General features: G+C 40.8%; 1 protein-coding gene across 6 annotated transcripts in view; it reads left to right on the forward strand.

Annotated features, from left to right (window-relative positions):
• rbfox3a (RNA binding fox-1 homolog 3a) overlaps nucleotides 1–13,310 on the forward strand; it is a 592,196-nt gene that overhangs the window by 507,575 nt on the left and 71,311 nt on the right. For 5 of the 6 annotated variants that reach the window (XM_054768103.1, XM_054768106.1, XM_054768107.1 and 2 more), the window contains one exon: nucleotides 5,723–5,869. The exons of the other annotated variant lie outside the window; for it this stretch is intronic. In XM_054768103.1, coding sequence (XP_054624078.1) covers nucleotides 5,723–5,869 — 147 coding nt within the window. The remainder of the gene's footprint in view (nucleotides 1–5,722; nucleotides 5,870–13,310) is intronic. 6 annotated transcript variants of the gene reach the window in all.

A 13,310-nucleotide genomic window follows, 5' to 3' on the forward strand; every position in this document is an offset into this window, starting at 1 on the left:
GGCTGCTCTCCATCCTCTTGCCGGCTGCAGGTCAACCACTGCAGGAGCAGAAGAGTCTTAGGGCGGCCACAGGTTGTCTCATTAAAAAAAAAAAAAAAGTTTTAATGAACACAAAACAAACAGGAAGTTCCAAAAACACAAAGAAAAGTACAAAAACAGAAAAGTAAAAGTAATTGCAGAGTATTTCTGCCTTGTGGACACCGTTGCTTGGACACTTCGGAATCTTTGTGGTGTCTGTATCTCACAACCAAAACTCAATTTCCCAGTACTAGTTCTTCTACAACTCAAAAAGAGGGATGAGAAATTTGTTATGGTACACATCCATAATGCTAATAATCTTTGCAACATTTGAAAAAAACATTGCAAATGTGGTATGAGCGGTACTACGATGTTGGATAACCACTTAATTGGTCAAGCCAGGATTTTCTAGTCTTGTCATGAGCGCGTTCACGCAAAAGGGGCATTGTTAGCAGCAGATGACCAATTACAGGCAGCACGGGGACTTACTTCACTCAGGAAAAACAAGTTTAAAACCATAAGATTATTATGCTTACTAAAGGAAACACGTTTGCAGCTGCTAAATGGGGAGGCTGGCAGAAAATCACTGAATATGTGAATACGTACTGTAAGTTTCATGAAATCACTGCCATATTGTCGAACACATAGACACTGTACATGTTGAACTGCAATACATTACGACTTTATTTTTAATAGTGTAGACCATTTTTGTTTTATTTTTTTGGTTGCAACCCCAGTGTTACACTAACGTGGGAACAGGTAAAAATGAAATATAAAAATACCGCAATTTCTGGATTGAGCACAGTACAATATAAGGCGCATCCATTAAATATAAGCCGCGGGTGTCCAAGTCGTAACATGGGATGTTTAGTACAAAGAAAGACCTTACACAGAAAGACATTTTAAACTTTAAATTAAATAAATGCTTTTTTCCAAACAGTGCCGAACAATGTGTGTAATATGACTAGTAGCCTACCAGAAAAGTAAAAAAAAAGCTGTCTTCATCTTCCTCCTGCGAATTAAAACCACCAAAGTCGTCTGCCTCGGTGTCGGAATTGAACAGCCTCACAATTCCTTTGTCACATACTTTATCAGCCTATCTCTAGTTTTGTTGTTGCTCTCAGTGTCACCTGGATTGTTTTGACACTGCTCCACGCTGTCAGAAAACACTGGCAGACTTGAACAAAAGTTACTAGGTCAATCGTGTTTAACTTGAAAGCTGCATCATATACATCATATGCATGGCCGCACCTTTCAAAGCGTGAAAAAAAAGTAGCTGCTTATACAGCCGAAATTCCAGGAATATTTACAGCTGTAAGTCGTGTCATACGAGTATGATGCCTTAGATGTGTCCATAGTAGTGGTCGGGTTATCATTACATTAAAACACACTTAAATTACATGGACAGTGATGTAGGTAACAGACATAAAAAATATAATAAAGAAGAAAGGAGCACAGAATTTCACTCTGGTGAAGGAGCCGCCAGCAATAATGAGGGACGACAGATGGAGTCAGTCTGAGACACGACACCAATTTTGCAGCCTTGAGGATTGTCCAATACCGATATCGATCCAGTATCAACGCAAATCATACATACTTTTATCTTGTCACACGAGAGCTTGCGAGATGAAAAAGTGACGAGATTTCTCATTTGAAAAAAAGCTGTATTGTGAGAAGTGCAGCCAATCAGAAGCCAATCAGACAGTGAACTATAGCATCGCTACTCTGAATAATAATACAGTAATATGGAAGTGGCAGTGTGCGAGGCATTATTGGAAGTGTGCATTAGGTGCTTCAGGCACACATTGCAATCCAACCTACCTTAGTGTTCACAGCGTCAACGAGTAAAGTGTGGGTGTTTTTTCGATCAGAGTTAAAGAGCTGCTTGCGACAAGTGAGTTCCAAGCAGAAGATGTAGTGATTCTACATTTGATCAACTTTACTTAAAGGTTTGAGATGTGTGGGAGCTTCTCACGCTTTGCAGATGTTTCAATCAGCGTTGGATGATTGAGGAAGCCGTGGTCTTGTGAAAATCGCCAAGCCGTTGTTGTGATGCCGCTTCAAATTTGTGATGAGGTTTGTCGTATTAAACGTCCCTGGTTCTGTGCCGCCACAGGAAACTTGTGCATGGCAAGTTTTGCACTCGGCAGCAACCGCTTTGTCCGACTTTATCAAAAAATACTACCACATGGCCGACATCACTTCTACAGTGTGCTACTTTGTTAGCACTTCTAGGTTATATGACCCTAGAAGCTGACATAGATATGCCAGTCCCTCCTAATCTGCAATCTAATTAATGTTTGGTATCATTTAACTGTCATAGTTTGCAGACAAACATGGTTTGCAGTGCAACTGGCATTAAACGTGCTAGTCCATGTGCTGACTGGCCTTATCATAGACTGTGCGTGATAAAAGTTTGACCAGATGATGGGCCTTTCTGATGTCCCTGCTTCTTTCAGTCTACACTTTGCAAGAATAGAACCAGGTATAAATTTTTAACAGAACACAACAGCAGCATCTGGGATGCGTCTGCTAGAATCAGAATAATTGTCCGTGCTGATCGTGATCAGCTTGAACATGTGGCAGCTGCATCAGTTGGTTTCCAATTTTGAAACTGGTGTCCCAATATGGATTTTTTTTGCCCCCCATGTAGCTTCATAGCCCATCTGTTCTATTTTTGAGACGGGGCACATATTTTTGTTCCTTCCATCACTTCTGCAGCATCTTCATGTTAAGGCAATAGGTTTCTGTGAACTGCTCTGTTATATGCAAATGTATTTTTGTGATTGAGTTACACCAATTGGATGGAGCCCCTTATATACTGTATAATGACTTTCCTTTCCTTCGTCTGTCTCATATAGTGATGCGCCGATGTGTAAGACTTTATAAATCCTACCAGTGAGCTTTTCAGCCTTCAAGATCTGCGTCCATACCACTTTTTAGCCAAACCAATCCTCACCTTCGCTTCAAAGGATCTCTTATACTGTGAAGTTTGTCAATCATTTTAATGAACTGGATCAAATTAGCTAGCACAATGTACTGGATACTTAACAAGATAGCACAGATAGCACAGTTTGTTTCTTGTACTGTAAACCTCTGTGGGGATGAATCGAATTTAAAATATAGGTTAACACATAAATGTTGTCACAGGTTTACATAAACGTATCAAGCGCAAGAATGGTATGGCAATATTAACCTTTTAAAACCAGAGGACAGCAGTTCTGGGGGCTGCTCAGTTGGGTCCGTGTTGCTTTGGTAATATATAAAGTACCAGTATGCAGTAAATGATTAACTGGGTTTTTACTTTACTAATATTGCTGCAATGCCACACATTGTTATATTACCTTTTGTATATCATTGATGGTTTGTATAATTAACCCCATGCTACTGAGATTATGTATATATACAGATATATATATACTGTATGTATGTACTGTATATACAGTATTAGCTCCCATGCTGCAAAGATAGACTACTATAGTGTATTTTTCCCGTTTTTCTTTTGCCTCATATTTGGTCCCAAATGCCGATACTGTGTGGGAATGCATAAAGGTAAGATTCGATTACCTTATTGAGTACTAATGTGCATATTTGTGCAGCGCACCTCACTGAAAAACATACTCCAGGCTCATACTGGTGAATGGTGGGTCCGTATTCATTTAATGCTTTTAATTTGATGTTGTTCCTGTCATAGTTTTACACAATACATAATAAAATAAGATAAACTAGATTGCTATAGTGTACGTTTATTTTGCTGATGTGCTGAAAATCTCTCCCAGCTACAAGCTAGTGCGGTGCTAATGCTAAAGCTTCTAATGCTATTTACAGCCATTCTCATCCGCAGTCATAGTCACATTGACACAAGCCCCTAAATAGCTGTCCTCGGCTTTGCCTGCTGGTAACTAGCAGCTCGTAACCCAAATTTTAGCTCGCAGTTCAAAGCAAAAAAACAGCCAAAAGACGGCTTGCATGTAAAAAACACTCTTGAGTTGAGACACTGGTATGCAAGGTACCAATGTATAAATGATAATAAAAAAATACTTCAGTGCCTTCTCATTTGACTCTGAATCTCTGAGTCCAATTTGAAGACCAGTTGAAAAATTGCAAGAATGTACCTTTTGCATTGTTGGAGTAGAGCTTCAAAATGCAAAAAGAAGAAATGGGAGTGAGAAAAGATTTTCAGTAAGCAATTTATTGCAAATAAGGATTAAAGTGAAATAGGTTGATCCGCTGGTCAGAAGATTAAGACAACAATTTTTAAAAGCCAAAATCCAAGGCAAAATAACTCGGTCGGAATGTTAAGTTGCATAACAAATGCCTCTCACAGCGCACCATTGCTGCTGAGGTTGGGTAAGACAGTCATTTGAAACTTCTTCAAAGATCCTGAGGGTTATGGAACAAAAAAGGTAGACCCAAGAAAATGTCACAGAACAAACTCTTTCAAAGTCCGCCTCTCCTTCAACGCCACAAAATTGCCCGTATGAAATTTGCAAGAGAGCACCAAACATGGGACATTGAAAGGTGGAAGAAAAACGGGACCTTGACGATGCTGATGGCTTCCCACATTACTAGCATGACAAGGAGATCGAACCTGAGTTGTTTTCCACACGGCACAGTGGAGGAGGTGCCATCATTATCTTGGGTGCTTTTTCTTTCAATGGAACAAGGAAGCTTCAAATTGTGCAGGGGCATCAAACGGCAGATGGCTATGTGGAGATGTTGCAGCTGGACTCCCCCATGACAGGCCCTTGTCTGTGTTGTAATGACTGGCTTTTTCAACAGGACAGCGCTGTAGTTCACAATGCCCACCTGACAAAGGATTTCTTCCAGAGGAATAAGCTCACTGTTTTGGACCATCCTGCATGTTCTCCTGATCTCCTGATCAATTTGAGAACATTTGAGGATGGATGGCAAGGGAAGTTTACAAAAATGGACATCAGTTCCAGACAGTGGATGCCCTCCATGAAGCCAGTGCAATATGACATTGAAATAATAATGACAGTAGAAGGAATATATATTGATGATATTTGAATGCCTCTTTATAATTCACTTGATTGAACGACTATATTGATGTTTTTAAACCTTGTTTCTTGTCCCTTGTCCGTATGATAACTATTATACAGTACACAAGTATAGGATATACTTGTATCACCATAAATGGAGTTGCTTGCTTGCCCAATAATAGTTCAAACATTGACCATATACTATAGGTTGGGCTGGAGATCTCACACGCTCGGCAGTGGACCGTAAGAGGGTTAATTTCTTCTCGATAAGAGTTGAGGAGTCAGAGTCAATATAAGAATTGTTTTTAGTGGGAAATACCAGATCCAAAGGACAAGGTTTGGAAAAACCAAACCAAGAGGAAGTTCAAAGGAAACCCCCCCACCTGTTCGAACATGGCCAGGACTACATCTGGGAGCCAGACTATGAGGGAGATGTCTTGAGATTGTATTTGTACCTTTTGGTTCAATCATTCATACAGCTCAGTATATCTCCAATGGTAAACTTCTTGATTAAGAGAGAATAATACATTGATCAGGGGGAGCCCGGTTCTTCCGGGATCACTCCTATGATCCTTCCTTGTCAGTGTATGATATGTTGTTTGCCGCTTGTAATGCAGAAATCAGAATAAATTTGGTTGATGGCCATTTGCAGATTCAATTGTATGGTAGCTGATCTGTACCATGTGTGTTTTACTCTATAGCAGGCGGACGAGATTGCACAGACGGAGGGTTCCCAGCATCTTCATCTGCAGCCAAGTGACTCCTTAGAGAAACAGCAACCCAAAAGATTACACGTCTCCAACATACCGTTCCGTTTCCGGGACCCTGACCTTCGGCAAATGTTTGGGGTAAGACACAAATACCACAGCAATATGCAAACATAGAAAACACTCTCACTGATCAAAAATGTTATTTTCCTCTGATTCAGATTGTTTGGATTTGGTAGACTTTGTTCACATTTGTCACAAGTGGTTAAAACAAACTTTGGTGTGTTTGCTCTGCTAGTGCGGTTCGCTTGGTGAGGGTGTCAATGCTATCATCCGCACCTAGGTGCAGACCAAGGCATGCCTTGCAAGTTTGAACCCATGTGTTCCTAATCTGGTTTTTGGTACAAAGCCTTTGGCTCAGTACATGTACTGTACTGTACGGTACATTAAAGTGAGGGACGAGAAGTGTGGCTTACATCACTTGTCTTCTCTGTAAACAAATAGAGTGCTGCCCAGCCTTTGGATACCGTGAGTCAGGGCTAGTGATAGTGTCAAGGAAAAGCTAAAGCTTGAAATCCTCAGATAGCTTTGCATATATTGACCTACACTGGATTGTCTTTGTGCGTCCTTAATGCACAAACTGTATCAATGCAACCTTACATTTTTTCTGTATGCTATACCTATATATTTCTTTTTTATTTAGGTATTGGTATTATTTATTTTGAATCGTTTTCTTGATTACATAATTTATTTTAAAAATCATGACAGCTGTTTACACAAAAGAAGTTTGACGTTTTGCATTTTGTTCCCTTACTGCACCCAAAATGAACCAAACCGTGACCTTAAATCGAGGCGCATACTGAACTGTGATCATGGCAAGGCATTAAGCCTCCATTTGGCTCACTTGAGATAGAACAAATAAAACACGACCATGACCATGCAGAAATTACAGCAACAAAACAGCTCTCCGTGCTCTCTGTGCGTGCGTGCGTGTGCGTGGACGAGTCCTGTGTGGACACTGCACATACTGGCAGGCAGTGCGCTTGCAGTGGATGCTCTTTAAAATATACTTCAGAGGCTTTTCGTGACACTGGTGTAAATAGCACAATATAAAAATAACAAACACAACACTACCCAGTAGACAGCACTTTTGCTTGGAATGTTTTGCCATGAAAATATGTCCAATTATATTCTTACTTTATGCATATGTTTTTTGCTGCACAGCCTTTGGGCCAATGACAAAATGCCAGGCTAAGCTATCTGTACCAACTCTGCACACCAAGTATCTTTTTATTTTTATTTTACCCGAACTCCTTGGAGCGAAAAGTTCAACGTACACACATGAAAGTCAAGCAAAGCTGAAGCAGGGAGGTGTTTCATTTGCAAAGGACAGCAGAATGCGGTCTGATGCAAATGGACTACACACTTGAAACCACTCTGTTTGTGCAATGGCTACATTAACTGGCTCAGCCAGCACCTTTCATATGGTTTACTGCCACCTCTACTTGTACAGGAGAACAGCATATGTAAATATAAATATTAAAAAGTGGCACAATCTGCCATGTGGTCGGTATTTTTGTGGTCAGCTGTTATATGCTATATATGAAATCGTTCAGCACGGTGTGGTAGTGGTTAGTACGTCTGCCTCACAGTCAGGAGACCCAGGTTGGTACAACTCTGTGTGGAGTTTGCATGTTCTACCCATGCTCAACTCGTGGCCCACATCTCACAATCATGTATGCCACACTAAATTGTACAAAGGTGTGAATGGTGTTTGTCTATATGTGCCCTGTGATTGACAGGCGACTAGTCCTGAGTGTACGATGCTGCTCATCCAAACCTTATGGAAGACAAGTGGTATTGAAAATGGATGGATTTGATCACTGCCAAGGCAGGATAAAAGTAACAGTTGTACACAACATGCGTAGAAGTACATGCAAAGGAGCAATGCAGACATTACATTGGCCAAAGACACTCCACAGTATCCTGTATGTCTATTAAAACAACAATTTAACGCTAAAAGCCATCAATTACATCATTTCTAGAGTGGTAACAGTACATGTATTTGTAATTATTCGGTTCAGCACAGAGGCATAGCAATTTTCCATACAGTAAACATTAAGCGAGGGACAGGAAGTGCACCTTTTCATTATGTATCTACTCGGTAAACAAATACAGTGCAGCTCAGCCTGTGGTGAGCCGGAGTCTGGAGCCTGGAGACCCTCTTCCCCCGTTCAAGTCTTCTTTTTGGGAACACGGGGCCTCTGTGAAATACATGAATGGACAAAGACAAGTGGATAAGATGAAAAACGTGTTCACTCGATATAGGGAATGGGGCTACAAGTTGGAGCTATTAATGCTGCACTTCAGCCGATATACGGTAGCAACTTCCATTTACGAAACTAATAATCAAACTGTTGTACTTGTCTGCATCGTTTTCCTAAAAAGAAACACTGTAAACCAGGGGTGCTCAGCATTATGTAAAAATAAAATGAATTCATTGTTAATAGGTTATGTTATATTTTTTTATTTGAGAATTGTATTTATTGGAGAATTACCATTTACAGGTTTTATGTTTCATTCTCATAATGAATAATACCGTAATTTCCGGACTATAGAGCACACTGGTATATAAGCCGCACCCACTAAATTTAAAGAGAAAAGAAGATTTCTACATTTGTAGGCCACATCTGTGTCCATGTCGTAACATGGGACACTTAGTACACAGAAAGATGTTGCACAGAAAGATGTTTTTCAAACTATTTATTAAATAAACAGAGCAGTGTTTGTAATATGCAGAGTTAACCAGTGCTGAACAGTGAGTGTAAGATGACTTGTTAAACAGACTACCAGAAAAGTCATTCATCTCCGTCCTCCTCCCCCTCCTCCTCCTAAAAACTAAAAACACTCAAGTCGTGTTCTTCAGCGTCACAAACAAACTGCCTCATAATTCCTTCGTCACACACTTTGTCAGTCTCTCTCGCTCTCTTTCGTTGTACAGCTTGAGCTGTAGCTCTTTATCACACAGTAGTCCAGCCTTTCGAAACCCATTGGTGATAGTGGACGGTTGGCGGTCCGAGCAGTCCAAACAGAAGACGTAGTAATTCCACACTTGATCAAACATACTTAAGATGTCTCAGAGATCGCTGCATAAGACCTCACAACAGCTTCCACTTCACTCATCCCCGTCATGACTTCCTGAAGCATAATGGGAAATGTAGTTTTTAGCTATAAGTTAGCCTCATCACTGTACAGGCCGCAGTGTTCAAAGCGTGTGAAAAAGTAGCGGCTTATACACCAGATTTGAAGGTAAGTATACATTTTCTTAAAGACGCTTTGATCAAGGTAAAAGCAAACAAATACGAATGTACAAAAATAACAAAAAAACAACCAAAAAGCACAGAATTCAGAGCAAATGTGATTAAAAAGTGCATACAGAAGGCAAGATTAAAAGATTGCAATGTGATGTAATACTAAATGTGTAAGTTTTAATGAGTTATAAGTTAAAACCAGTGCAGAACAGGCTTGTTTTCGAGTTAGTATTATAGGCGGCAAGGTCAGCAGTGTCACAGCTGTGTGGTGGAAGTGAGTTTCAAAGGGAAGGGGCGGCATCAGAGAGGGCTCTACCCACGCAGGTTTGGTGCTTGGTTCGAGGGACAGTCAGGAAGTTTGCATTTGAGGAGCGGAGGGTGTTGGGCTGCAGCAAGTCTTTAAGGTAAGAGGGGGCCTGGTTATAAAGTGGTTTATGGGTGAGTAAGAGGATTTTGAATTGGATGCAGTAAGGGACAGGGAGCCAATGGAGGTTCTCAAGGAGAGTGGTGGTGTGGTCTTGGAAATGGGTACCTGTGAGGAGACCGGTGGTAGAGTTTTGAACGCATTGCAATTTGTCAAGACAAGATCGCGGATACGAGCGGCCAAATTGAGTTTCCTCCGTAGGGGGCTGCCTTAGAGATAACGTAAGAAGCGCTGTTATCTGAGAGAAACTTGGAGTAGAACCGCTACTCCTCTGCATTGGGAAGAGCCAGAGGAGGTGGCTCGGGCATCTGGCCTGGCGAGATGTTCAGGGCATGTCCGACCAGTAGGAGCCCTCGGGAAAGGACACGTTGGCAAGACTATGTCTCTGAACTGGTCTGGCAACGCCTTGGCATCCATCAGGAGGAGCTGAATGAAGTCGCCGGAAAGAGGCAAGTCTGAGCTTCCCTGCTCCGTGACCCGACCTCAGATAACGGGAAGAAGATGGATGGATGGATGGAGTTTGTGAAGGTGATTGGTGGGTGTGCCATAGAGATTGATATTGCAGTAGTCGAGGTGTGATGTGAAGAAAGCATGAATGAGGGTTTCAGCTGCAGAGACGGAGCGTGAGAGGGGCGAAGGTGTGCGATGTTCTAAAAACCATTAAAGCTTTTTACACAAAAGTAGTTTTATGTTTTACAATTTGTTCCCTTACTGTACTCATAATGACCTGAACCGTTACCGTAAAACATACCGAACTGTGATTATGGTGTACCGTTATACTCCCCGACATTTCAAGTGTGTCCCTTGAACTAGCTTACCATCCCCTCATCATGAAACTAAATAATTCACACCTTGCATGCCCTTTAACCCAAATTAGGTAAGGTTTATTAATGTTTTATCTTGCATGTCTGTCCTTAAGTGGTCCTCTGAAAGTCAGAATGGTAAATAGCGAGCTACTGTATGCCCCACTTGTCTTTGCACATGTAGAATGAAGCATTTAGTTGTTGTTTCAGATGCGTGTACAGACTATTTGCAGACATAAATCATTGGGTTAAATGAAATAACAAACTGCCCCATTAAACATTAAGCCACTAACCAACCTGTCATGACATTGCTTTGCTGCATCAAAGCCTTTTAAGGTCAAACGAAGTGTAAAACCTGGACACTCAATAGTTATTTATGTCCTGTTTTGTACCAGAAATGAGCAAGCCGTGATTTATTAGAGAACTGGAACCTCTCAAGGCCCTGGATGTTGTAGAATTCAATATCCCGCCAACATTTTCATGATAAATATGCACAAACCTTCACAGTACGCGTGTTTCATGTTTTCGTAGACCTTTTGCGACTTTTTGGAAACACCCCAAAAAATGTACCTTCTTCTTCTGCGAGATCTCAGCGCTCCTCAACTTCTTATGTTTTTTACACTGAAATGTTTTTAATTAGATGTATTTTAGATGTTTTTTTTGTTTGTTTTTTAAAAATATTTTCTATGTTGGAATCTGTATGAATCAACTTTAGACGTTATAGATTACACTATATTAGATTGAGACATTGACTCATTTCCTTCGCCGCTTGTCCTCAATAAGGTCACGGGGGTATGCTGGAGTCTTTTCCAAGCTGACTTTGGGCAAGAGGCAGGGTACACCCTGGTCACCAACCAACTGCAAGGCACATAGGGCCCTCGTTTATAGCGGTTAATTGATTCCACACCCGATAAATTAAGTTCCGTGATAAAGGACTCAGTGTTCATAACTGGAATATTTTTGTAGTTAGAGCTTAAAACCTGTTTATGTCTGTTTATGACCTGTTTATGACCTTCTAAGTACATTTTTTAACATCATTAGAGCCCTGTAGACATGAAATAACACGGCTATGGTCACCTTTACACTCCTATTATTCATTATTTCACATTGCGCAACTCTTATGCTGCAGGTGCAGGGACTCGAGACAGAGCTAGCCAGTTAGCCTCAAATGTATTTCTTCTAAATTTAAGAAGCCAAAAACGTGCCACAAGGAATGGGAGGAGAACTTGTTTCCACTCCATCATATCAGACATGTCTTCATGACTTCATGCGGTGTTTTTTATTTTTTATTTGAGAATTTTATTTATCAAAGAATTACCTGCCAGCAGATTGCAATTCCATTTAAATAAAAATCATTCGACACAAATAGCTAAGTTTTAGGTTTTGTATTTCACCCAAAATGAACTCACCACATGAGTTAGTGGTTGCAGCGGTACAGGTGTGTGTGTGTGTCAGAAATATTAGAAAATAAATTATTCAGTGTTCTTACTTTTGTTTCGTCTTACTGAAAGTTATGGGGTCCATCAGGACAGCTTGCTTGATTTGTTGCTTTCCCGACTAAAGGCTGCATAGCATCACTGGTATCTGTATATGAATGTAAACATTTTTCTTGTTCTTGTTTATTTAAAATTTATCTGACATTAATTGAGGGTGTGGTCTTCAAAAACGAGAATTTCTGCCTGAACTGGTCTATAAATGTGTATCCAGATTTACTTCAGCTAGAGTTTCCTGTTTGCATGTACTGTAATGTAACTCCACACAGCTGACATATCAACGGTGCTAAGCTAATTGAGTCACGCTCCAGCAACAGTGCATTGCAGCCGCTGCATTTACACGATACTCTGGTCTTTTGGACGGGTTATACATTTTTACGATATCCAATCCGGTAAATTTGGCCAGTATCTGACCTATACCGATCCTGACCATACCATTATTTGAACATCAAAAAAGAGGTACAAAATTTAGCACAAGTATCATGGAGGGAACCAGTGATACCAGCCCAGGCTGTGCCATCTATGAATGGATGTCTGTGTGCTCAGGACTTTTGCTCTGATTTATAGTCAGTCAAGTACTGTTTTCTGCATCCACGTATATATAAACACTTCCACATGTCAGTGTACACACACAAATGCAGCACTAGTATGAATATTTCATATTTAATATTAGACATTGGAGTTCTGCTTCTCCAACTCCCACACCCACCTTTCTGTTTCATGAATGCGCTGAAACATCTGCTCCTCGCAAGCAGCGATGCTAGCTTTCCAAGGTCTCTTGGTGCTGGATGTAAGGAGAAGGCATGGCAATGGAAGGGCCCATCAGTGGAGACACAATTAATGGGATTCTTCAGCGAGGTTAAAAGGGAGTTTATCCTCATTAGTTGAAAATAGGGTGACAGCTCCAGCTAGGAGTGCTGGAATAAGTGTCTGCGTGTGTTTGGATTTGTGTATTCTTCAACAAGGATGGGACTTTGTATACTTTCTCCCAACAGTCTCCAGTCACTTAGTGGATTTTCCAAGTCACTGGTCAATTAACCAGTGATGAGACCAGACTAGGAAAAAGAAGGAAATAGAAGAATAGGAAAGCATAATAACTACAGTAGAGACAGAATATCTGATAGTGTTCAGGCAGTCCCGTTGAACACATAAGTCCTACCACTCAGGGAAAGACTCCAGTTACTGGTGGAATCTGTTGCAGGAAGCATTTACCTTCAAGATAATAGTAGACATTTCCTTCCAGCAAGCACTATTAGAATCAACGAAACAAATACACATACATACGGTACATTCACCCTTTTCAAACCGTAGGACCGATTGGCTGGCAACCAGTCCAGGGTGTACCCTGCCTCTTGCCCATAGTCAGCTGGGATAGGCTCCAGCATACCCCCGCGACCCTAGTGAGTCCTATGGTAACTGCTCATTATCAATAAATACATGCCCATGTAACTACAAAAATGTTAGCTAAAAGCTAAACATAGCTGATTTAGGAAAACAGGTGACAATTCAAACCACAAGTTCTTAAAAAGGGGCTAATGTCGAAAACAAGTG

The sequence above is a fragment of the Dunckerocampus dactyliophorus genome, chromosome 2 (genome assembly GCF_027744805.1).
Source record: "Dunckerocampus dactyliophorus isolate RoL2022-P2 chromosome 2, RoL_Ddac_1.1, whole genome shotgun sequence".
NCBI classification, from domain to species: Eukaryota; Metazoa; Chordata; class Actinopteri; order Syngnathiformes; family Syngnathidae; genus Dunckerocampus; species Dunckerocampus dactyliophorus.